This window comes from Emydura macquarii, unplaced genomic scaffold (assembly GCF_026122565.2).
Source record: "Emydura macquarii macquarii isolate MOO-44397 ecotype Brisbane River unplaced genomic scaffold, CSIRO-AGI_Emac_v2 contig_2960, whole genome shotgun sequence".
In the NCBI taxonomy this organism is placed as follows: Eukaryota; Metazoa; Chordata; order Testudines; family Chelidae; genus Emydura; species Emydura macquarii.
This window is the reverse complement of record NW_027133097.1, coordinates 209,622-234,977: the sequence shown is the minus strand read 5'-3', so window position 1 is coordinate 234,977 and position 25,356 is coordinate 209,622. Positions and strand designations below refer to the sequence as shown.

At 50.9% G+C, this 25,356-nt stretch overlaps 1 protein-coding gene across 2 annotated transcripts in view; it reads left to right on the top strand.

Annotated features, from left to right (window-relative positions):
- The window catches only part of ZNF395 (zinc finger protein 395), a 38,163-nt gene that overhangs the window by 1,142 nt on the left and 11,665 nt on the right, over window positions 1–25,356 (top strand). For both annotated transcript variants that reach the window (XM_067569930.1, XM_067569931.1), the window contains exons 2-6: window positions 13,451–13,708; window positions 16,990–17,255; window positions 19,416–19,528; window positions 24,062–24,297; window positions 25,156–25,256. In XM_067569930.1, coding sequence (XP_067426031.1) covers window positions 13,451–13,708; window positions 16,990–17,255; window positions 19,416–19,528; window positions 24,062–24,297; window positions 25,156–25,256 — 974 coding nt within the window. The remainder of the gene's footprint in view (window positions 1–13,450; window positions 13,709–16,989; window positions 17,256–19,415; window positions 19,529–24,061; window positions 24,298–25,155; window positions 25,257–25,356) is intronic.

Here is a 25,356-nt window from a genome sequence, read left to right as displayed (position 1 = left end):
TAGCGGTGGTGGCTGCTCTCTGCCTGTGAGCGGTGCGGGGCGTGTCTCTTTCTGTGAGTGTGAGTCTGTTTGTGTCGCTCGTGCATTGTGGTCCCGGTGGCTGTGGTGTGTGTGTGTGTGTGTGCATTGCAAGGGCGCGGACTCCCTGGCCGTCCCTTCCCAGCCGGGACTCCAGGCCGGGCGCTCCCTGCAGCCGCGTACGTGAGGCCAGCCTGTGCCGGGGACAAGGGAGGGGGGACGGGGGAAGGTTAATTTCAAAACAAGCGGAGCGGCGGAGCGAGCGGTAAGCGCCGTGCGGCCGGGCGCGGGGGGCCGGGACGCGGGGGGCGGGGGACACCCGCTGCAAGGCGAGCTGCAGGGCACGGGGCTGGGGCGGCCAGACGGGGTGTGCGCGCGCTGGGGCTGCAGCGGGCCGGCCTCCCCGCCGCGTGCACACCCCCCCCCCAGTTCTCCTACCTCGCCGCGTGCAATCGCCCCGTGCACACACCACCCCAGTTCTCCTACCCGGCCGCGTGCAACCGCCCCGTGCACGCACCTCCTCCCCATTCCCTGCTGCGGCATGCAACCGCGCCGTGCACCCCCCCCCCCCCGTCCTCTCAGCCTCCCCTTGCGCCTTCACGTCCCCTCCGTGTTCGGTCCCTCCATGCATCCGTAGTCCCTTTCCCTCAACCGCCTCTGTTCCCCCTTTGTACGCTGCCCACCGCACCCCTCTTCTCCCTGCGTGGAGCTGCCCCCTCCCTCTCCAATCCCTCGTGCACCGTGTCCCTCTACATTCAGCCCCGCCCCGGCTCCCTCCGTGGCGCCCCCCCAGGGACCCCTTTCAATCCCCCTGTGCATCGCCCCACTTTCTGTTCCTCTCCCGAGCAGGTCTCCGTTTCTCTCTGTGCAAATCCCAGGGAAACTCCTCTGTTTTCTTCTGTGTATCCCCCACTTCCCTCTGCCTGTAACCCCCAGGCTTCCCTATTGCTCTGCATGGCGCACCCACTGCCCCACTGCCTGGTAACTCTCAGCGCAGGCACCTATTCCCTGTGCCTTTGCACACAAGCCATGCCTCCTGTTGCACCTCACTCTTTGCACACGCACACACAAACACCATCCTGCTTCCTATTGCACCCACGGACCCCCTTGCACACGTCTCAGGGTCCTGCCCCTCCCTGCGGCACTCCTGCCCCGCTGCACGCGTGCCACGCCCCCCTCCCTGCGGCACTCCTGCCCCGCTGCACGCATGCCACGCCCCCCCACCGCTGCATGCATGCCACGCCGCACATATGCCATGCCTCCTCCCCGCTGCATGCATGCCACGCCCCCTCCCCCTGCTGCCCCACTCTTGCCCCACTGCACGTGTGCCACTCTTGCCCCCCTCCCTGCTGCATGCGTGCCACGCCCCCCTCCCTGCTGCACTCTTTCCCTGCTGCACGCATGCCATGCTCCCTCCATGCTGCACACCCAGCCTGGTGCATGCATGCCACACCCTGTCTCCTGCTCACTCCTGGCTTGGTGCAGACGTGCCATGCCCTTCCCCACGCTGTTGGGCACAGCTGGGCGGGTGCACCATTATCACCCACACCCCCTCTTCTCCTGCGACACCCCCAGCCGGTGTACGCATGCCACGCTCTCCCTCCTCCCCCACACTCCCGGTCCGGTGCACACATGCCATGCCCCCCCCTCTTGCTGCACTCCCAGCCAAGTGCGCACATGCCATGCCCCCCTCCCCCACTACACTCCTGGCCTGGTGCCACATGCATGCCATGTCCTCCCACCCCGTTCTCCTACAACCCTGGCCCAGTGCACATGTGCCCTGCCTCCCTGCTGCAGCACCTCTGTGCCGGGTGCTTTAGCACACACGCCACACGCTGGTCTCTGCCCTTGGCGTGCATTTTGCGCCTCCGTCCATGGCCCTTTGTAAGCCTTCCAGACCCCTTCCTGCACCTATGCTTGCATGTCAAACGCTTGTTGTGTCCCATTGCTCTCTTTTGCGTGCACTTCACCGCCTTCCCCGTTGCTTCCAGGGTCCCGGCCTTGTCTTATACTTTTCTGTCTGCCAGTTTGCATGCACGCCACGCCCCCCTCTCTGCCCTGAACCATTGCCACACTCTGGCACTTCTGAAAGAGAGATGGGAGCAGGGTGGAGAAGAGGTTTGTCAGAGTCGTCCTCAGTTTAGCTCCAGTTTTAACAGGGTTATCTGGCATCCTTCAAGCTGGGACAGTACAAAGTGCTTCTAATCAGAAGGATCCTAAGTGCATTTCAAAGACCATGGACGAATACAGGCTGCGTGGCTAAAATGCAGCCACCTCTGAGGTGGAGGGCAGCAGGCAACATAGCAAAATGAAGGGCAAATTTCGGTAAAGGACGCTGGAGCAAAGTGCTTTTCTTTAGTAACACACCATGGGATCTTCAGTGGCCATGAGGAGCAGGCAGGAGCTGGGTTTTTAAAGTCTCATCTGAAAGATCCTCATTCAGCAAACTAAGGGGAATTGAATTTATCTGCTGTGGAAGGATGGAGTAATTGACTCGGCTGGGATTTGAACCTCTGTTCCAGAGAATTGAAGTATTCGGAGCCTAGAACCGCGTTCTGTCCCTGTTGGAGTCAGTAATGTTTGACTTTATACAAGGCTTTTCCTCCGTGGCTTTCAGAGCCCTCTACAAAGGAAGGTGAATATCACTCTTGTGATTTTTAGGGCTGGGAACACTGAAGCATATAGAGGAGAAATAACTTTCTCGAGGTCACATAGCAAGTCAGGCACAGCCGAGAGTTAACCCAGTTCCCTTGCACCCTCCGCTTGGCCACACATATAGAGAGGTCTGCTTTTATTCTCACTAGTAAATGCATTTAATAAGAATAAACAGAGGCCAGATTTATGATGTAAAATTGGGTCCTGCCCACTTGTAATGAAGGAACTCATGGGCATTTTCCACAGGAGATTGGGTCCTGGCCAAATTTGTATTTGCCCCTTACAGTTTTCTTTCTTAAACTTTCCCCGTGCAGTTTCAATAGGTGATGCAGTTTTTGACTTCCTCGCCTAAATTACCATGTGGTGGTGTGTGCTGCTAAATAGCAGCCATGTTCCATCCCACGGGTGGCTGCACTTCATTATTGGGCGAAGCAGTTTTTGAGGATAGAGCCCAGTCCTGCAACTGGCTCTGTGCGGGCATTCATAGATGGCAGGATCGGGGCCACAGTCTGTAAAGTGCCTTATGATCCTTCTGAAGGCGAGGCAGGGTGCAAATGTGAGTTAGTGGAGTTGAGGAGGGAGACGTTACAGATATTTCAATTGGTCATAGTACCATTTAGATTTTGACACCCTTATTCGTGCTGAATAACATTTTACAATTGACTGCAGTGTAGTAATGTACTGTGTCATGTGAGTTAGGCTTTCGCGGGTACTAAATGATATTTCCAAGATGATGAAATCTACAAACTTCTGTTTTTAAGAAAATCGGCGACAGTTTAGATTGTAAGATCTCCGGAGCAGGGACGCTGGCTCTGTAATGTGACTGTACAGTGCCTGCTAGTCACTGCTGCAATACAAATGCTAATAGCACCATTATTTTTCTGCTACATTTGGGTGTTCTGACTGGGGAGCATTAGGAGCTCGGGTTAGAATGTGGAACTGGGAGTCTAGCCCCATCTTTGCTGTGGATTTGCTGTGTGAATTTGGACAAGGTGCTGCACCTCTCTGCCTCAGTTTCCCCATTTGTAAAATGGCGTGACTGATACTTCGCCTCCTCTATAAAGAGCTTTCAGACCCCAATTAGGCATCTAAACGTTGATGTTATTTGCTGGTATGTGGATCCAGCATGGAAAGACTGAAGATAGACATCTTCTTCTCCACTTCTTGTTTTAAAGTTGAACATTGCCTCCAAAGTGAATGCTCATTGTTGAAGAAATAATTCCTGATCTCTGCTGGTTCTCACCTGTCTGACGTGTGATTACTAGCAGCTGAGAGGCACTGGGTGCTTAGGAGGTGGTGTTCCTACTGGTGCGAGCGGAGGGATAGGTGTCAAAGCAGAAGACACTGCATTGGCTTGTTTGGTAACTGTCTGCCTCTGTTTTCTCATCTGGAAAATGGGCATAATGAGGCCCACCTTGGTAAACTGCCTTGAGATCCTAAAACGAAAGTTGCTGTATGTAGGAGGCGGGTCTTTCAAATGCCATGGCTAGGTTGTTTAGCCTCACTCTTTTTGAGCCATGTTCATGACTCTCCAGCACAAATCTGGACATTTCCCCTCTCAGAAGGGTTCTTGTTTCCTGGCATTTCGCTGCCATTAGAAGCTTTACACTGTCTTCATGTGTTTTGCCCCTTGTTTGCCTAAGCGGGGAGTGGGTCTCCATAGACTTCACAGCCATCAAACTCACCCTTTAGGATTCAGCTGAAGCTGCTCAGCAGTCGTCTTTTCAGCTGAGTAGCTGTGTAAGCATGTCAACTTTGTAATCACAGGCCACGTGGTATGGGACATGTAGTTGAAACAAGATCCCTGGTTTAACGTATAGGGTCTACTGAAAGCAGATGTGGTGCTGGCATAACTGAGCTCCCTATTCTTAAACTCTTTTTGCAAGTCAAATATACCCCATACCCCTCCTCTGGATCAGAGCCAGGTGCTGCAGTGAAAGATTGGCACAGGTTAAGGGAACCTTGCCGTCCTGTTGGTTTCAGTAGTTGTTTATCTGTATGGTGTTTGCATAGGGAAGATGAGCGGGACCTTTTAAAGTGGGAGAGGGCTGGGTTTGGCCGGTAGTAAAACCTGCAGGAAAGGGTCACGTGAGTAGAATTTACAAGGTATCTTGAAAAAATAAACTTTCTGAAGAGATACCGAAGCACCCATTAGAGCGCAGCGTCTCTTTGTGAGGGGGAGTGGGGGAGGGCTGGTGCAAGGGGAAGTCTTTAAACGGCTGAGCCCCTCAAACAGCAGGAAATAAAATGCCATTTATAATCCAGAATCCACTGCTGAACGGAGTTCTTGGACTGTGTTTGAGTGCAAGTCCTTGAAAGGAGAAGGCGTGGTCCATGGGTTGAAGCGTGGTTTGGTGGTAAACACGGAGACAGGATAGATGGGCTTTACCACAGACTTGCCGTGTGACCTGGTGCAAGTTTTTTCAACTCCTTCTGCCTATGCTGACCTTGCTGTTGAATGGGGAATAATGATATTCACCTATGGCACAGTAATGTTTGCAGGGGTTTAGATCTGTGAACAGAAGGTGATCGAGAGAGAGAAATACACCCTTGGATTATTGTTATGTCGCTTCCCTCTGCCTCAGGAAACGTTCATTTGTCCCTTGGAGAAGTCCCATGGTGGCCTGTTTTTAAATGTCACGGTGAATTGATGTGTGTGAGTGCCCATCTTGAGAAGTCAGCAAATTTGTCTCCACAAGTTCCTTAAAACAGAAAAAACTTGGCATGGTTGGGGTTTGTTTTTACATGTGACGACGTTAAGAGCGGGGAGGGGTGTGTGTCGGGGAGTCAATAGAAATGTGAAGGGATTGCCCCCCATAAAATGCTTCTGGAAGTGGTGCTATTCCCTGTGCCCCGACTGGTGTAGGGGCCGCTATGCTACTGGGGGGGTGCCTTTCTGATGAAACAAAACAAAGGTGCTACCCGTTCTTAGGGCCTGATTTAGCAAAGCCCCGAGGTACACGCTTAAATTTGAGCATGTGGGTAATCCCATCTCTGTACGTGCTCTAAGGGCTTCGCTGAACGAAGGGAAGTCCGCGGTGAAAGGCTTGTCTGCACTTGAAATGTGTGCTGCCGTAGTGCTTCAGTGCAGACAGTACCTACGCCGGCTGGAGGGGTTCTCCCATCCACATAGCCACCACCTCTCAGGGAGATGGATTATCTAAGTCGATGGAAGAATTCTCCCGTCGATCTAGCACCATCTACGCGGGGACTTAGGTCAGCTGCACAACGTGGTGTTGATTTTTCACACCCCTGAGTGACAGCGCTGGGTCAATGTAATTGTCTAGTGTAGACCAGCCCTATGTGTTTTGTTGAATCAGGACCTTCATTTTTAAAGAGAAATAGCATGTTTCTTAAGAGTAGTGTGCTAGCCGTAGTGCCCTGGTAACTCTAGTCTGTCTGCTCTCCCTGAAATTCTCTATGGAGTTTCAGTCAGATACAATATGCTTTTTCACTTCCTGTTGGAAACGCTTGTGTAGCTTTACTATGGCTGCTAAATAGCTGTTACTTTCCACGTCAGAAATGGATGCATGTCAGCAGTGGATAAAGTGATCCTTTATATGTAGCTCATAAAGCACCTTGTAAATCACTTTGGTGTCCTTTTGAGATGCGAGATGATTTGGGATCAGGGTCAGTTTGAAATTGTGATCTCTGTGGCTAATGAGGTTCAGAGCTCTCCTTTTTTCTGACATTCTGTTTGCCTTGAAATGGTATGTAGGATACCAGAGTGCTGGTCTGGAGAATGCTAAGTAAGTCCTGCTGTAAGTGCAGGGGACTGGAGCAGATGATCTCTGGAGGTCCCTTTCAGACCTAGGAGTCTATGATTCAGTATAAACTACTGCATATATCCATCATTGAAATGCAGCCATCTCCACAGCTATTTAACAGCAACATGATGATACAATTTAGGACTGGAAATGAAAAAGAATGCTAAAGTCAACTGAAACCACACGGGGAATTTCAGTGACAGTCATATCGTTGCTGGAGGTGGTATTTAGTCACAACAACGTGGTTATAACACCCAAATTCTTCAGGAAAGCACCGTGGGTCTTAAAAGACCAAAATCGGCTGGGACCCGAGTTTTCTTTCAGAAAGCTGGCACCTGCAACAGCACAGCAACCCCTAGGGGCATGGAGGTGCATTGCTTCCATACAAAGTCGCATGGAAAAGCACCACCTCCGATACCTTTCCCTGAAGCACCTACAGGATGGTAACTGCTTTACACTTCAGTTTCTTACCTTACTGGAATACATTTATTTAGGGCTCGTCTTCATGTGCAGCGCTGTGCCAGCAGGAGGGCGTCTCCCATGGGCGTAGTTAATCCAGAGGCAGTAGGTACGTCGATGAGAGAAGCTCTCCTGTCAACGAGGTGCTGTGCTGTGTGCTTTTGGGGGGGGAGGGGGTCACTCAAGGGTGTGGATTTTTCACACCCCTGGGTGAAAATGTAGATCTGTAGTTCAGACCTGGCCTTGGCGTGATGCATTTAATGAACGTTTGTCCAGTCAGGTGTGTGTGTGTGACTATAGCTTTGAGGTGGAGTGGCGGGTTCATGTGTTTGTTTGGAATTCAAACAGACGGAGCGTGAGTTCGGGCAAGTCTCTTTGGGTCCGTCTACACTGCAGCGTGGGGCGTGCCGCCCGGCCCAGGCAGACAGACTTGCACTAACTCCGCTGCACAGCGAGTGTGCTAAAAATAGCAGCGGGGGGGTTTCAGAACAGGCGGCGCCCGTGCTGCAGTGTCCCCGCGGCTGGCTTTTGTGCCCTAGTTCCAGCAGAGCTGGCTCAGGTTTGGTTCTCTGGTCTGCTGAGGACACCTGGCACAGGCAGTGCAAAGTGGCCGGAAAGCAGCTGGTGGAGCGTTCTCCCTGTGCAGGGGAGCTGCCTCCTGATAGAAGCAGCCCTGCTGCCTGTTCTTGATGCAAGGAAAGGGGTGGGGTGTAGGTGGGAGAGCTTGGGGCAAGTGGAGCAGAACTACGTCCTGTCCTCCGCTGGCGTAAGTTAGGGCTGCCCCTGTGCCGGCTGCTGCATCTGGCTGCTTGCAGCTGCCCTTCTCTTCTCCATCCAGACACTCAATCTAGTGGGTAGAGAGCACAGAAGTGGGTGAGTTGAGGGGTCAGGATTCCTTTATTTTAAATCCAGCTGTGGCACTCACTCACTATATGACCTTGGTCCAGTCACTTTGCCTCTCTGTGCCTCAGTTTCCCCCTCTGTAAAATAGGGCGCTGTGACTTTGTAATGTGTTTCGAAGGCGAAGAGTGCTAACTATTGTTACAACAACGTGTACCCATGAACAGAGTATGTTGCTACAGGCTTTGCTGTCTTTGGTGCTTTGTGCATACATTTGGGAAGTCTGTCCTCCGTCTGCATGAATTCTCCTTGCTCTTAGGAAAACCCAAAACTTGTATTTTATTTTACAGAAAATTTGCCAACTGAAAGGAATAGGGGAAGCCAGATGGCTTTATATGCTTGCTAGAGCAACAGCGATAAAAAAGAAAAATCCACCACTGTCCTTTTTCAGGGGAAGGGGGGAATTATTGTGAGGGAAAAAAAGGCTAAGAAAAATGACTCTGGACATGATGATGATGTTACCAAGAGAGAAGGGGGTTTTGGATGAAAATGCTCCTAATGGTTTGTTTTCCAAATAAAGTGGAGTGGTAAGACGTGGCAACTTCATTAATAAACCAGCGTTCTCAATGTTTTACCGATATCCTTATGAGACTCTTGTGAAATGGACAGGATTATGATCCTCATTTTATGGGTGGGGGAACTCCATCATAGAGAAGCTAAGTGACATACCCAAGGTCACACAGCAAGTCAGTGGCAGAGCTGGAATTTTTTTTTGGGGGGAGTTCCTGGATCCCAGTCCTGTGCTTTGACCATTACAACATGCTCCCCTCTCTTCCTCCATTTCAGAGCTTTTTGTAGCTCTTTCCCCTCTATTATTTTCTTTCCTCTTCTCATCTGTTCTCTTAAGTCCTAAAGAGAGATGTCTCTCTTTCTCTAAAGTCCTGAGAGATGTGATTTTTTTTTTAATTGCACTTTTATTTTTCTTGAATTCTAGATTTTTTTTTTCTTTATGATTATTAAACAAGTTTAAATTGTTGAGCCAACATCCCCTTACCGGGAGGAAGTGGTAATTATACAGTTTAGATTTAATTAAACTCTTGGAGCGTTTGAGCATGTTCCCACTGAAGGCTGTGGCCAGACTCCTGTTGACTTCAAGGGAAGCAGTGTGAATCTTTTGTGAAAGAATAAGCATTTCACCTTGGATTTAAAACTGCAGTTGCATTAAAACATGCCTCACCCTGAGCGCTAAGACCAATTAATTCATTTGTTTTGGTGGTGCAGGAGGATGGTTGTAACTCGGTGTCCTAATCTGACTAGTGTCTCGGCCAGGGTATAAAATTCATAGGGACTTGAGGGCCAGGCGTTGTTTAATTATGGTCTGTGGGCTCTGGTGCACATCCAAAAATACATATTTGCCACAATGCAGAGGGAATGTTCTATGCGGCTGTGTTATTCAGGAGCTCAGACCAGATGATCATGAAAAAGGTCCCTTCTGGCCTTCGAATCTATGAATCTGAATGCTGGCTGGAGTTCGTGGTTGGGTTTGCGCAGAGATCAAGGGAAGAACAGCCTTTATGTGGGAACTAAACATTTAATGATTTATTATGGTTCAAGTACCTGATCGTTGCATTCATCATCAGTGAGAGAATCTATTGGACTGGAAGCACCCAATAAGTGTATGAAAGCGGAACCCCACCCTGGAAAACACATCTGGCTGAAACGCCTGTTCTTCCCACGTAGGAGAGGGAGAGGAAAGCAATTCCTGAAGGTTTCAGAAGTGCCAGCCCTAATGTGGTGTTTTGTTTTGTTTTGTTTTGAGGTGTTGCGTCACAGTGTGAAGGTGATCGTGTCTCTCTTGATGGGGCTGGTGAACGTTCACCTTGCACGCTGTCTTCAGTTCTGGGCACCCCAGTGCCAGGAAAACATTGACAAACGGATGGGAATTCAGGGGAGAGCAGCGAAAGTGGTGACCGGGCTGGAGAGGCTGACTTGTGAGGGGGGGTTGAAAGGGTTAAGTATGTGTCGTCTGGCATTCTAGAGGTAGGTAACGACAAACCCCAAGGGTTTGCTCCGGTTGGTCCAAAGGAATAAAACTAGGAGGAATGGGCTGGAAGTTAAGACATGAAAATTCAGGCTGAATATCCCAAAACTTCCATAGATTCCAAGGCCAGAAGGGACCATTGTGGTCTGATCTCTATAAGACAGGCCTATAGAGAGAGAGCAAAGTTCCCCAGGCCTGTGGAATAGTCCCTGTAAGGAAGGAGTGAAAGCCCCATTGCTCAAGTCATTTCAAACTAGACTGGCCAATGGACAGGAGGGGACAGCCCTGCCTTGGCAGGGAGTGTATAGGCAAACTTTGCCATCACTAATTTCCATGACGCTCTTGATGCCGTGGTTTGAAACTGCTGTGCGTGTTCTCTGTGTGGCCTGGCTGCCGCCGGAGCTACAGGGGTTAGCAGAGGTACCCAAGGCTAAAAATAACAAGTGTTTACTGGGGGAAATTGATCCTTAGACCAGGAGCGCACAAGCAAGAGTGAGACAAGGTAATGACAGAAGGGAGAAGGAGGGACTTGGCACGTTTGGGCACAGTTCCTTTGCATCTGGACCCTTACATTGGAATCTGGATTACCTGAGCAATAAAATGGATCTTCGATGTCCTCTGAGTGGACTTTTGTCCACATCATGAGATGGCCAGTCTGTTTTGGCACCACTGCCTCCGTCTGCCCGGCACTGGCAAATGGTGGTTGATGAATTGAACTGGGGGGGAAGCTCCTGGATTGAGGTGCATTGGCAGAGTCTTTTGGAGTGCCGGGTCTGGAATAGCAAAGGGGGCTGCAGGCTGTGTGTGGGGAGCCTTCCTAGCTGGTCTCTGCATGGTGCTGGGCTCTCCAAAGCGGCAGATCCTGCTGGGCCATCGCTATGAATGGCAGATGATGTCAGTTTGGAAGAGCCATCTGGGAACACCAGCTCAGTGGGTGAGGGAAACACCGGTAGGAATGTCGCAGGTTAATCACCGGTTCAGACGAGGGGAATCTGATTGGATGTGGCTGTTAAAAACCCATGGCTTGCAGCAAATGTAGTGCGTCAGTGTAGTAAGAGTAACTTTAGATTCCCCTGTCCATTTTCTAAGCTGTTCGTTCTTGCCCGGCTGACCTTCCTTGTTATGTGTTGTAAAGCACAGACTGGGTGCAATATATGGCGTTGTAGCTGGTGGTTGAATCCCAAGGGGCTTGGTCTGTAAATGTTTATATCTGGCCGGCTGATAGAGCAGGGGTGTCAGGGATCGCTGTCGATGGACTCCAGAAGCTAATATAGGGGCAGATGAGCTGACAGCCAGAGTAAAACCTCTTAGCTCACTGGGGTCAGCCAGCCTGGATCTGATACTGCAGTAACTGATGAATGTCCTCGGAGCTAACCGTTACTGTCATTGTCTGCTGGAGCTGTAAATATGCCCTTGCTGTATTCCCATTAGCCCCTGACAGTGTAATTCGTTAAAAAGTGTCTCTACCGATCTTCCTGGGCTGGCAGCCGCCCAAAGAGACTGATGTGTAACGGTCGATGTGGCCAAAGCATGGCCTCCTGCTCCTGGTTTAACAAGATAAACTGGTGCTTGCAGCCCAGGGCTCATAGGCCGCCCCACAGGAACATACCCAGCGGTGTTCGCTCGGCCCCCGTGTGTGTCCCTGTGACAATAAACCCCTTTGTGCTGCTTAGCCCCCACGTCTGCCCTTTCCATAATAATAATAATTAATAAATATTTATAGTGCTCTTCATCAGTAGATCTTAAGAGTACTTCACAAGCTTTAGTGTGTGCGCTTTGTGAAGCTGGGCAGTGTTGTTATCCGCACTTTTACAGATGGGGAAACTGAGGCACAGAGCGGCTAGCTGACTTGCTCTGGAAAGTCATGTGGTGGAGCAGAGAGTTGAGCCCAGGTTTCACAAGTTCGAGGCTAGTGCTTTCACGGGATAGATTGATTTAAATCACTGCCTTTAATAATCATTTAAATCAACAAACGGAAACCTTGATTTAAATCAGCAGTTTTAATCTTGTTTAGTATTTGTACTTCTTAGTTAGTTTCCTAAAGAAAGGTGGGTTCTCATTGGTTGGTAACCATTAAAACATATTGATTTGGAATTTAATATAGCTTTTACTCTAAATTTGGAGGTGCTTTTTGCTAACCAGAGGATGCACTGTATCTATACACGTTTATTTAAAAGGTTTATTTATATCACTTAACTTATGTTTATTCAGATTCTTAATTTGTACATTATTGTGTTAGAAAATGGTGAATGATGAATTTTGACTTTACAAGACTGATTCATTTTTTACGTGCGATTTGTGTCGGACTCTGTTTGGATGGAAATTAAAATTCAATTCAATGCACAGAAACATTTTAAAAATAGTTTTTTATTAGTTAAATACAGCTACCTTAGATACACTGAGAGAGAGATGAAAAAGTTTATCAAAACTATAACTTCTTTATTTAAATGAAGGAGGTATTTTCTGTAGATAGTGAATTGATTCTAGATCACAAAATCCTTCAGAATTTTAGAACTAGCAGCTCTCATCCTCTTACCCAGGGGTTCTCAAACTCCGGGTCATGACCCCTCAGGGGGTTGTGAGGTTATTATGGGGGGGTCGTGAGCTGTCAGCCCCCGTGCATGCCAGTAAGGGTGGCATGGCATGGGGGGGGTCATCACAAGCTAGAATATTTTCAGAGGGGGGGGCCAGCAAAAAAAAATGTGAGAACCCCTGTTTATATCTCACTTTTGTTCATAGATTGGAAGAGGAAAACAAGCTTTCCTGCTTTTTCAGCTCCCAAGTGGTTTCTTTACTTTGAATGAGCTAACGCTGAACTGAACTCCTTGAATAAACTGAAACGAATATATTCTCTCAGAAAAGGCTGCTGCTGTCAAAAGCTGGTTTAGCACTTGAAACTCCGGTTTCAGCTGCTTGGTCCGTGGTTTCTGCCAGTTCAGTGGTTTCCCTTGCTTGAAAACTTGACAGCAAATGTACTGTTTACTACTATTTTTTAAATTAATTGAAATGATTTTAATACATTTATGGTAAATTTAGGGCTTAATATAGGTGGTCGCAATTTCAAATCTAATTTTAAATAAAGTTGTTTTAAATAAACCTGTATTTAATTTAAATAAAAAACCTGATTTACATAAATCTGTTTTTTTTTTTTTTTTAAAAGCCATTGGTTTCTATCCACTCGGTGCCCTAACCATTGGCCCCTCCTTCCACTGTGTGCAGTAGGGGAGGGACGGAAGGAAAGTCCGTCCCGATTCAGTGAAGAGGGTGAGAAATAACGGAGAGGGGGGATCTGATTTTCAAAAGACAGTGGAAAAATAGTGAGCCGCAATGTACAATGTGCATTGATGCGTCGTTTCTTCCACCCAAGGACCTCAAAGCACTTTCCCTTTGGCGGGTGGTCCGTGTTATCTCCATTTCGCAGATGGGGAAACTGAAGCACAGAGAGGTTGGGACATGGCCAGGGTGGCTCAGTGAGTATCCATCGGAGCCGGACATGGAAGTCCGGCGTCCTGACTCCCAGCCCGTTGTTCTGCGTGCTAGACGGTACTGCTGGAGAAGCTCCGTCTCCAAGGCACTCTCACGACTCCAGTACCTTTCACCAGCTCTCCAGATGCAGAGCGGTTTGTGTCTTGCACTGGAGGTAATAGACCTTCCTGTTTGTCATTTACAGAGTGTCAAGATGGCGAGCGTGCTGTCCAGGCGCCTGGGGAAGCGCTCCCTGCTAGGGGCCCGCGTTTCCACGCCCAGCTCCTTGGCAGACAGGATGCTGGCGACGGCCCAGATCCCTGCGTTGCAGGCGGAGCTCAGCAGCGTAACTTCCCATCTGGCTTCGTATGAGGGTGGCCGCTGCAAGGAGCAGGCGGAGGAGAGCAGCATGATGCCCAGCTTCCCGACCCTGAACCATTTACAGCTCCACCCAGGACAAAGAGTACGTAAGGGCTGGTTGTGCGGTGCTGAGCAGCAGTGTTAATCCCTTGAACCTGGGTGCAGACCTCTGTGGGTACGTCTTCACTGCAGAGCTAGCCTGGGTTTTAGCCCACATGTCACCCTCCCCCTTCTGTCCACACAGAGGAACCTGCGAGCCAGGCTTGAGGGTGCTTTAAACACAAGCTTAAAGGGTATCGGCTCAAGCTGCTATTTCACTTTCCAAGCTGGCAACCTACCTACTCTGCAGTGAGAACACGGGCTTGCCAGGGGACTGTCCGTCCTCCAGTCCTAGCCCACAATGCTATCTGGGCTGTATTTTCTTGTCTGACGCCTCCCTTCTTCAGCATTGGGCCTTAGCTCCATGTTTGCCTGCTCCGTTTCCGCTGTACCTCCCCAGACAGAGATGCCAGCCAAGAAATCCCTCTTCCATGCTGCCCGTTGGCCGTTAGCTGTCACCAGCCTTCTGGTACCGCTGTGGTGTGAGCCCGGTCAGACCCATCAGAGCACTTTTCCATGGGAGCCCAGGAAGGACAGACCAGTTGTCCCCAGTGCACTGCGAATGAAGTCAGAGAGTGGCCCAGTTTAATGCACCAGTAAGAACCATGGGATATCCTGCTGGAAATCCATCCCAGCGTACGGGCTAGTACCGCGCCATTGCGGTCACAGCGGTATGGGTCTGACATGGGTAGGGGGGGAACACTCCACTCGGGCTAGGCTAGCCCGGGCTAACTGCGGTGAAGGCATGCCCTCTGCGGTTCGGGGGATGAGACGTGGGATCTAAGTGTCTGGCTGCATTCGTTCAGGGATTATAACTGAGTTGCTGGCTCCGATCTGGCCTTGCTCTGTAATTACTGAGTCATTAGTTGGGTAGCCAGCATGGAAGCAGGGTCTATAGGCCTGAGCATGAGACTGGGAGTCAGCAGCTCTCCGCACTGCGGCAGCTGCTCTCTTTGAGCTTGGGCGAATCACATCCCCTCTCTGCTTTGGTTTCTGCATCCAATCTCAGCCAAGATATTGTCTCTCGGCTTCAGAGCACTGCGTATTTTGTATTTATATACCCATCATAGACAGGCCTGTCCACACATCACCTCTGGTATTTACATATAGCAACGGGTGTCCCTGTAAATAGCTACAAACACTAACCTACACAAGCGTGCTATATCTCAGCACAGATATGTTTACCTTAATAAAAATAGACGCTGAGAAGTCATGGATAGAAGCCGTCTATTGGGTTGTTGGGTGACCTTGAGAGAAAGAGTTTGAATATTTCCTCTACTTTTTCTTTGTGGAGAAGCTGAGAATGTGGACCCGTCATGACATGAATGAAAGCTCCTCCCTGCCAGACTTGGCCTGTCTCGCAAAGGAGGATGCAACCATATTCCATTGGTTTGTCTATTCATGTAAATGAAGAAAAGTCTCTCCTCTTGGGTTTTCTTTTCTCCCTTTCCTTTGATGGTTGGTCAGACCTGTTGCTCTAAGGGTTTGGTGCTTTTTAACCAAGGAAACCACCAATGTCCTATCCTTTTGTTTTATCCACCAGCTACGTCTTGTCATAAGCCCCAATTGTAAGCTGTTTGGGGCAGAGACTGTCTTGGTGCTTCACGGCTCTGCAGCACCTAGCACAAGGGGCCCTGATCGCTACTGTAATGCAAATAAGAATAAGGGGAAACCCAGGGATGTGACCTGGGGAGGGTTGGGGCTGGTTCCTTTTCTTTTGGGGAGGAATATTTTTACTGTGTCTATTGCTTAGGAGGGGTCAGAGCAGAGTCGTTTGTTTAGCAGGATAGTTGATGCGGAGGCTGCTGGAGTACATTGTCCTTCCTCTGTGCCACTATCCCTTCCAACTTGCAAAAGCAAGATTTAGTGTCTGCTTATACTGGTGGGGACATTCTGGGACATGTAGTCTACCCATGGATATTAGGCTCAAGGGGTCAAATGCATTGCTGGCCGAAGCTGGTACAGCTCCATTGACTTGAGTGCAGTTGTGCCTACGTATGCCTGACCTGAATTTGGCTCGAGAGTCATATAGCAGAGGTTCTAGAAGAATGCCACCCTATAAATGGGGTGGGGGGCGGTGAAAGGGGAGTGGTCTCCACACTCCTGCAGTCCTGCTCTGACTGTTAAAGGGGCAGTTGCTGCCACCCTTGCTAAGGAGTCTCTTGGAGCAGTGAACCCCTCTGCTTTCTTTTCTGTGTGTTTCTCTGTGGAGTGCTCCGGGTGTTCGCTCTGTCCGTTTTGTACCGTCGGTTGGCTTTGCGTTACCAAAAATCCATGGCCTTGTCGGACAGCATGGAGTTGTCACTGATGCTTTGGATAACATGGCCAGTTGGAACTTCTTGATAACAGTGGGTGCACCCTGAAGGTGCAGGCTCCCCCTGCTACGTGAGCTAAACGAGAACCTCCTTTTAGCGGTAGAGGTCCTCACGCACAGATGTGCATTTCTGAGTGCAGCCAGAACAAGGGGGGTGGGGGGGTGTTTTACACTGTATTCTGCAGCCCTTTGTCCAGCTGAGTTTTAAAGGGACCTTGTTCAACTTGAAAATCCTTTTACATTAAATCCTCATCCACGTTTCCAGTAACAGCCTCAGAAGTTGAAATAGAGCAATAAAGAAATCTGACTCACTTAAGCCATTTCTGCTGGCCTTGCATTTTACATTTCACTGAAAGCAGACTTGTCAGTTTCATGTTTTTTAGTTTTCCAGTAGCTCAGTGCTGCATGTTGTTTTTTATTTCATGGGAATTTTGCTAATAAGTTTAGAATCATTTTGTTGTTGCAAAAACCGAAATTCGGCTTAAATCTGACCTGTGGGGGCCTGATTTTGCTCCCATTCAAATCCGCCAAACTTCCATTGGGTTCTGTGGGAGCAATTCCGGTTCTTTATTCCCCAGGGACTCTGAGGAATGCCAACACCTTTTCATCGACCCCTTGGGGGAGTCCCTCCGTTCTGCTGCTGTTCACATGGTGTGTTATCATGTTGCCACAGGGTGCATTAGCTGTGACCTTATATGAGGGGCCCCATGAGTGCCAACAGGCAAGTGGAGAAAGCCCTGAGATGGGCGGCAGTTGCTAATACTGTTTCACCTAGCGCAGTGGGGCAGGATAGGGGTGCTGAACTGGTGGATAGGAAAAGCCTGGCTGTATGCCGTGCCCCGTGATAGAATCCTTGCAGTCGGGGCTTTGTACCGGAGGGTGTCCAGAGGCAGAGCAGGTGAGCTTTGGGCTGGATTTTGTCCAAGGATGGAGAGCAAGGCTGACCCAGCTGTGATTTTGTCCTTGCCTAGGTTAACGTCACCTATAACGGACAGGAGTGCGCTGGCCTGGTGGAGCAGCACAATCAGATGAGCGATGAGGTGAAGGTGCTGCTCCTGGAGAAGGGACTGCACACCTGCTGGAAGACAGAGGACGTGCGACTGGCTGAGATCCAGAGGTCGCCGCCCCCTACCCTTCCGATGGACCATAGCCCTGACACCGCGATGGACCATAGCCCTGACGCCGTGACAGGATCAGTTCAGAGATCTGTTTCTAGGAATATCGATGTACCTAAAAGGTATGTGCCCTCAGCTGGTTGGTGCTTTAAGCTTTGGGGATTGATTCTCTTTCATCTTGCCTGGTTCAATAGCTGGGCTTGTGCATTGGTTGTTTACAGAATCCTTCCTCTCTTTCTGTTCTAAACTAGTATGTAGTGTTGCTGAGAGCTGCTAGAATAGTTGCTGCACTCTGCTCCAGAGGTGGCCGCATTTCCATGCGGGGTATAAACGATACACAGGGATCATTTCAAAGTGCCCTGGAATCCTAGAACTGTGGTTCTCAACCAGGGGTCCGCAGACTGTCTAAGGGGTCCGCAAAAGGTTGTCATTACCATGGGACAATGGTTTTCAATGTGTGGTCCACAGATCCCAGGGGTCCACAGACTATGTCTAAGATTTCCAAAGGGGTCCACACCTCCATTCGGTATTTTTTAGGGGTTCTCAAATGAAAAGTTCAGAAATACAGTCCTAGAGTATAAAGCATTTTTATGGAAACAATTGTGTATGTAAATTGTGAGATGCTGAACTCTGGTTCTGTTCCCTGTCACTGTGACTAAAATAGAATTGGAGTCCCCCTGGGTTGCAGGGGCTCATGGGCGTAGTAAAAATCTAGCAGGCGTCTGCAGAGGAGCTGTAAGATTGCACTGGAAGCTCAGAATCAAGCACAGGCTCTAACTCTAGAGCGGTCCGTAGTATTTCTTTACCCAGAGCAGTAAAATGCTGTTTGTTTGTTTCAATGTCTGAGACATGAACCATCTCCCACCTCTGCCTTGTCCTGTGTGTGGGATGAGGCCACATAAATGTGATGTTCTGTGTCGGCCTCTCCAAAGGGTGCGTTCTCCAGAGTGCTGTTGAATTTAGGATTGAGAGGATTTTTTTTGGTGGTTTAGGAGAAAAAAATATTCTCATCTAAGCAAACTTCCTTCTTGTTTAGAAATGACTCCAGTTCTGTTCGGCCAGGGACAGCAGTGTGGGGAGCGGTGATGGGGGGGAAAGAGGTGTGGAGAGCCACGCAGCCTCTGTCTGTGGACACTTTAGGACTGGAAGCGAAGGAGGTTCAGGTCTGATCAGTGCTTGGATGAGTAACTTCCAAGGGAACCACTTGAAGCAGAGGAGGTTAGCCGAACGGTCCTGTAGGTAGCGGGATTGTTTTCTGAACCACTGCCTGTGTATGGTGATAGTAGCAGCATGTTGCTACCAAAGTCCTCTAAATGCATGAGAATTAAAACAGAGGGGCCTAGTCGTTGTGGGACAGGACAGGGCTGACCCCCAGAGCCACTGTTCACACGTGTCTATAATAATCCTTAGTTTCAGCTTCCACTTAAACTGTTAAATATAAAAGTCTCTCCCGATCCCCAGCCCCAGCCGCTGTTACCTAGTTTGGGGCAGGGATTGGGGAGGCTTCACTGATCCCTTGGTAAGCATGAGTCAAAGCTCCTGCTATGAATAGGCATTGTCCCCACCCAGGTGCTCTCTGCTGGGGTTTTGTGGGAGGGACAGACACCTAGGACTCAGGGCAGGATTTTTAAAGGCATGTAGGTGGTTAAAGGCGCACTGGGAGGCACTTTTGGAAATCCCACTGGATGCCTCTCTGCATCTTGAGGCATCTAAATACCTCTAAAAATCTGGGCCTGGGCACTCTGGATGGGACTGAGTCAAGATCCACTTGTTACTGCAGGGGGTGAGAGAATGAATCCAGGCAGAGACGGGGAGCTCTGGGCCAGGCAGAGACGGGGAGCTCTGGCCCAGGCGGCTGAGCAGCTGCCACTGCTGTTAAAGAGCAGCGCCAAGGAAAGGCCCTCTCTTGAGGGTCTCCTGTCGTCTTGCCAGGAGCTACCTTCCTGCCAGGGGCGGCTGCAGTGAGTAGCATTTCCCTCCCCAGCTCCCATCCCAGCCATCAGCATGAGACTCTCCCGAGAGTGATGCGCGTCCTGTATACAGGAAGGCACGCTGGGATCCTGCGGAAAGGAAGGAGGTACAGAAAAGTAAACAATTCCCACGAAAACACTGCGGGTCCAATTAGCCCTGGCTGTAATGCCTTTGGCCACAGTGTATTTGCCCCCCAGTGGCTCTTTTGATTTGTATTGGGTCTTTGAAATCGAATCCTCACCTTGTCTCCTGGACGTCGGCCTTCCCCTCTCCCGCTGGGGTCTTTAATGTTCCTCTGTCTCTTGGTGCAGGAAGTCCGATGCCGCGGTGGAAATGGACGAGATGATGGCAGCTATGGTGCTGACCAGCTTGTCCTGCAGCCCCGTGGTGCAGAGCCTGCCCAGCAGCGAGAGCAGTATGCCGGGTGAGTCCAACTGTGCGGCTGAAAACCGGGGGCCCGAACCTGCCTGCCATTGCCTTTCAGCAACCAGCAGCTGAATTGGATTGCTTTGGTGGCACCCCTGAAAGAGGGGAAAACTGCTCACCTCAAGTAATAAGTTTTCCCAGGTAACCAGACCCCCCCCCCCCCCCCCCAAGTGCAACGTGAGCGGAGAGCTGCATGACTGCCACGTCCGTCTCTCTCACTGCACTCTCTGATGTCCCAGCGTGCTCCATGCTGGTGAGATCACCCTCGCCACGAAACTCCGCTGCCAACTGGAGCCAGCCTTTGTGGTCGGGTGCAGAGAGCGGCCACGTGGATGAGCCATTGGCCTGGAAGTTAGTTGTCTGATCCATTCTGACATCTCTCTCTAGCTGGCCACCCTTGGTGAAATATCTCAGCACCTCTGTAGTATTTAAAGAGTAGAAAATGATGGCAAGCGGTCTCTTCCTTCCCAGCTTGTTGATGTATGGGGAGGGGGAGGGATTGAGAATGTGGCTGGGGATGTTCTCTGGCTGTGTGCAGATGAAGAAATTCTTGGTGGGGACTCTTAAGGCGCTGTGTGCATACAGAATTGTGCCTGCCCAGCTGTGTCGCTGAGGGGTGGGAAGAGTGCGTGCTTGGACTGTTGTAGCTGTCGTAGCCCCTCGTGTAGACACAGTTATACGAGCAAACCTGGCCTTTTCCGGGATAGCTTTTGTTTAGGGGAGCTGGAATAAACCATGCTGGTAAAAGCACAGCTTGGCGGGTAGAAGCGGTGTCCACGCCTTGAGTGCTGGGTCGGTATCATACAGTAGGCGGCCATGTATCCGAAACCCTGTTATCCGAACCTCTGCATTATCTGACTCTCTGCCTTGTCCCCCACCTATCTTAGGCTGGGATTCGGATGCTGTGGAGGTTTGGATAATGGAGCACAGACCCCCAGGGAACAGGAGGAGACCCCAGCCGTGGGGGGAGGCCACCCTGCTGCGAAGGGCTCCCTGTGGTGCAGAAGGGCCCGTGACACCTGATCTCTGCAGGCGCCAGCTGCAGGGAAGCTGCTGTCTTGGCAGGGCAGAGCAGAGTCCTGGCCGGAGGGTTTCTGCTCTTTCCCACACCTCGTGCCTGTGGGGATCAGGTGTCACCGGCCCTGTGGCAGGGCAAGCAGCCCTCTGCCGCTCTGCTGTCATGGGCGTGAGTGAGGGGGGCAGAGCAGAGACCCCTGGCCAGGACTGCGAGGAAGAGAAGGACGAAACCCATGCCAGGGGGAAGGCCAGTCTGCTGGTGAATGGCTGAATGGTTCCTGCCCTCTTGATTATCCGAACTCCCAGTTATCTGAATAAATTTTATGCTACTCCCGATTATCTAGGTAGCAGAGCTATGTTCACACCTATATTGGTAAACTGCTTCTAGTGTAGACGTGGCATAAGGGTTCCTCGTGTAGCTACCTTGTTCCAGTGGGATGTAGCTGTCATGGGACAACCTGCCTGCAGAGGGGGAGTGATAGGACCAGTCTCACTGGGGGTTTTGAAGATCAGGAGAGAGACCTTGAGCTGGGCACGTATTTGTGGGCGGTCGGTGCTGAGCCTGGAGCGGCAGGTTGTTCCTGGCCACCTTTGTTACTAAGCAAATGGGCTGTATTAGCTGGAGCTCTTTCAGGTGGTTCTTCCTAGACTTAAGGAGTAGCAGAGATTGAGCCTGCAGCTCACACCTGCATGGCTTCGCATGGACACTGCCAGGCTGTGCCCAGTGTGATCCGGCCAGTCAGAGATGGATGTGGGCCGTGTTTGCTGCTGCGGGTGTTTGGGGCTCCAGCTAAGCTGAAGACTCTCAAAGGACCCCCAGGCCATGGACAGCCTTGACCATCAGAGCAGGCGCCCTCGAAGCAGAGGGAGCAAATTCTTTAAAGGGCTTCCCTCTTCCTCCCAGCATCAGCTTGGCGTTGCGCGGGCTCTGGTCGAGCTAGCTGCTGACTGTAGTTGAGCGCTGGGCGTTGGTGCAGATCGCATTGGCTGTACAGGGGCTGTAGAGCCAGGCGGTGTCTGGGCACGGCTGGCATTCACCCTGCGTTTTCCTGTAGCCGTGGAATAACGTGGGTGAAAGGATGGATCCGGTGGAGGGTTTGGAAGGGGAAATGGACAACTGCCCTCCCCCCCTGTGACGACCCTCTGGGCTCAGTGTGAGAGGAAGGAGTTGAGTCATTTTCAAGTGTTTCCAGCCACCCTTGTGACTTCCTAGAAGGCTGGAGACGAGTCGTTGGCGTTCAATGGCAAGTCAGTCAAATGCCGCAGAGAGGTGCAGCCAGTTGACTGGCTAGAATTCCCTTGTCCATGAGCGGGAGGAGGCCGTCTACCAGGTGCTCTGTCTGACCCGTGCCCTGGCCCATCCTGACTGAGAGGGACCCAGGATACTGGCCGCTGACCGCTGTTAGCCTGTCGGTTAGACTTGAGTCTAATTCTCAGCCCCTTAGACAGGTCACATAAACCTCTGTGCGTCAATTTCCAGGTCTGTGCAATGTGGTCTGTGGCTGAAAGGCATTTATTGTATAAGCACTAAATATTCTACTGGCTTTTTTTTAATATCCCTACTTGGTTTGTTAACTTTTTTTCATAGTTTCTATCCAAAAATTTGTACAGTAACATTTTTCTTTAAACCCTTCCCTACTTCAGAGAAACATGCAGGGTCTGGTTCTGACCTCGCTCGTACTGGTGTCAGTCAGGAATATGTGAAGTCCAAATCCCGCTTATAATATTATGAAGGGGAAAAATGCCAGGGACGCTGCCATCCTGCAGAAGTGTCCCATGGTGTGTATGGGACAGCAGCAGAGAGTATACTGGATATCTTCAGTGCAGAGGGACCTTTACTGGGCTTTTGATACAAATCCCTGGGTAGGTAGCTATGGGTGTCATGAGCAGGGAGGAAAGTGTAACTTAATATATTGAATTCCTGCAGGAAAGCCTGAGTTATGAGTGCTGGGACCCCCTGTTTTAACTGGAGCAGACTAGCCTGAACAGCTTTCTCCCTTTCCTGTTTATTCAGAATTGTTTGCTCTAATTATCAGACCTAATAGATCGGGATGAACCAATTGTGGGGGAAAGGGAACCTTGCTTTGGCTGTTCAAAAGCCCTGGGGCTCAGCGAGCAGCGTGCTTTGGGACAGCTGCTTTAATGCAGGTCTTCCTGAACAGCTGGCCGAGCTGAGGGGCCACGTGCATTCCTTGAGAGAGAGGAGAGTGTAACCCTTCCCTCAGCTGCCATGTACGGTAGATCGGCAAGACCTATTCTGAGAGCTGTGGGCATGTGGGCACCGAGTGGCCGGCTCCTTTTTTTAGCGGAGGCTCCATTCCCGAGGAGTCAAGTGGCTCTAGGTAGTTTAAAAACAGGCGTCTGCAGCTGTGGGAAATGTGCATGTCCTGCCGCTGGCTCGCTCTCTGCACGTGGACTTGGCTCTAGCTAGCAGGAGGCAAGACCTCGAGGGGCTAGGCCTTTGAATCTGTGCCACAGCCCTGCCCAGAACGACGGGAACCGGAAATCGGATTAAAGCAGAATAAATGAACTTGCATTCCGACCATCCATCGCTGAATGCACAGCTAAGCCCTTCCGTGGTGAGGGTGCATGCAAGGCAGTTAGGCCTGTGTCGCGTTATAGAATGCATTCCCCTGGAGAGCAGCTGTGTATCGTTGACCAGCCCAGCACCCTCACCTCCCTTAACTGAAAAAGACATTGCAAGAATCCATGTAATTGGCCTTCCGTGCCATCTGGGGAAAAGTTTGTCTTCAGGTTGATTGAGCCTTTTGGTTCAGGGGGGAGTAAATCTCCATGCCAAACCAGATTCCCAGTTCTGGCTGAGCCAGTGATGATGCGAGAGAGGCTTTATCATGGTATTTCAGCCCTTCTGTTGCCATCCGGGTCAGAAGCTGTAGCTGCAGAACTGTTGGAGGAGGAGGAAGATTCTCTGCTCTTCTCTTCTCTGACATCTTCCATCCAGAGCTCTCAAAATGCTTTACGACAATGGTTGAACGAATCCTGCGAGGTAGGCAGCATTAGCTGCATTTTACGGAAGGAGAAATGAAGGCAGGGAACTGCACAGGGCCATGCAGTGAGTCATTGAGGGAGCTGAGTACAGAATCCAGGGCTCCCGGCTCCCAGCCCTGTGCAGTGGGGAGAAGGTGAATGTTACACATGTTCTTTTGATCCTGAGGCCTGTGGTTTAAGTTCTGGGCCAAAGGTCTCTCTTCTGATTGCATCCACGCCACCCTTAATGCTGACGTAACCCAGGGGGAAATGTGCTGTGACCTGATGCACAGAGGCTCTGAGTGTTACAGGGCCTGGCACTCGGTCAAGCTGTCGAGACAGATGCTTGTAGTTCCAGAAGTCCCTGATTCAATCCTGGGCATTGATCAAGATGGAAGCAATCGAACAGACAGGCTGGATCGGGGCCGGGAGCTGGGAGCAGAGTCACAGCATCCTGCAGACAGGAGCCATGTTTGTGCCTGTTGGTTTTAATGTCTGCTCCTTTCTCCTCTTTCCCTTGGCTCAGTGTCCCGGGCAGCCTGCGAGTCGTGGAAGGAGAGCGGCGACATATCGGACAGTGGCAGTAGCACCACCAGTGGGCACTGGAGTGGCAGTAGTGACATCTCCACCCTGTCACCCCCACATCCTGAAGGCAGCCCCAAGTACTCCAGCGAGGCCTTGTGCTCCCCTCAGGCCGACGATGGCTTTGAGACAGACTCGGATCCCTTTCTCCTCGATGAGCCTGCCCCAAGAAAGAGAAAGGTACCCAGGGCGGGAGGGGCAGGTGGAACTTGCCCCGGCGGGGGTGGGGGTTGTTGGACTCTGCTGTGAACGCTCAGTCTTGGGATCCGCACTGCCAAGTGAAACTGACAAAGCGTTTGTCAGCTTCACCTGTCTCTGAGCCAGCAGGAGAGGCTGGAAGTAAAGTGCCTCTTACTTAACCCTTGAGGTCCCAGAGCAGAAAGGGAGCTGGCTGATGGGAGAAGGGGAGAGACCCCCAAGGATACAAAGGAGGGTGAGGTGGAAGAGACAGTATCCCAAAGGTTCGGTTACCTGCCATCTCCCCAGATCCTGCTGGTGACGCAGGAGTGCTCCTTGCTCCCATTCCTTCAGTGATCAGCGTTTCCCACTCTGCCTGACATCTATGGCCAGATTAGGAACCAGGGGCTGGCCAGGGGAGTGCTCCATTCCATGCACTGAGCTGTTCCTGTGCTCAGTTCCCCCCTCTGTCCGCGTGTACCACGTGGAGCAGGGTGCACTGATCATCAAAGGGGCTGGGGGAAAGGAAAGTTTGGGCAACAAGCAGCTTTGCTGTCCACTTTAGGGCAAGAGAAGGAGAAGCGGAGAGGGAGAAATGGGCAGGGTTAGAGTGGGGAACTAAAGCCAGAGAGAACTGGAGTCTTCCTTGTGTCTGTCTGAAATTTGGATCCTTGTGTGGACTGGCGCCTCGGCAGGGCCAGGGAGACCCAGGAATGTGTGTGGGGTGGGTGGGGACAAAACCGCAGTGTCAAGGAGCCTGTTTGCAGTGATCCTGAGCCTTAGTTCTCCGGTGCTGTTTCTGTCCTCCTGAGCTGGGCTGGGGAGTAACCTCTCCATGACGTGGACCTGTCTTTCTCCTAGAACTCTGTGAAGGTGGTGTACAAGTGCCTGTGGCCAAGCTGCGGTAAAGTCCTGCGATCCATTGTCGGTATCAAGCGTCACGTCAAGACCCAGCACCTTGGGTAAGGCTTGGAACGGCGATTAACCTACAGGACCCCTGCAGGGTCAGGGGAGCGGCAGGGGGAGCGGCGGGGGGAGAAGGAATTTCACAGGCTCACAGAG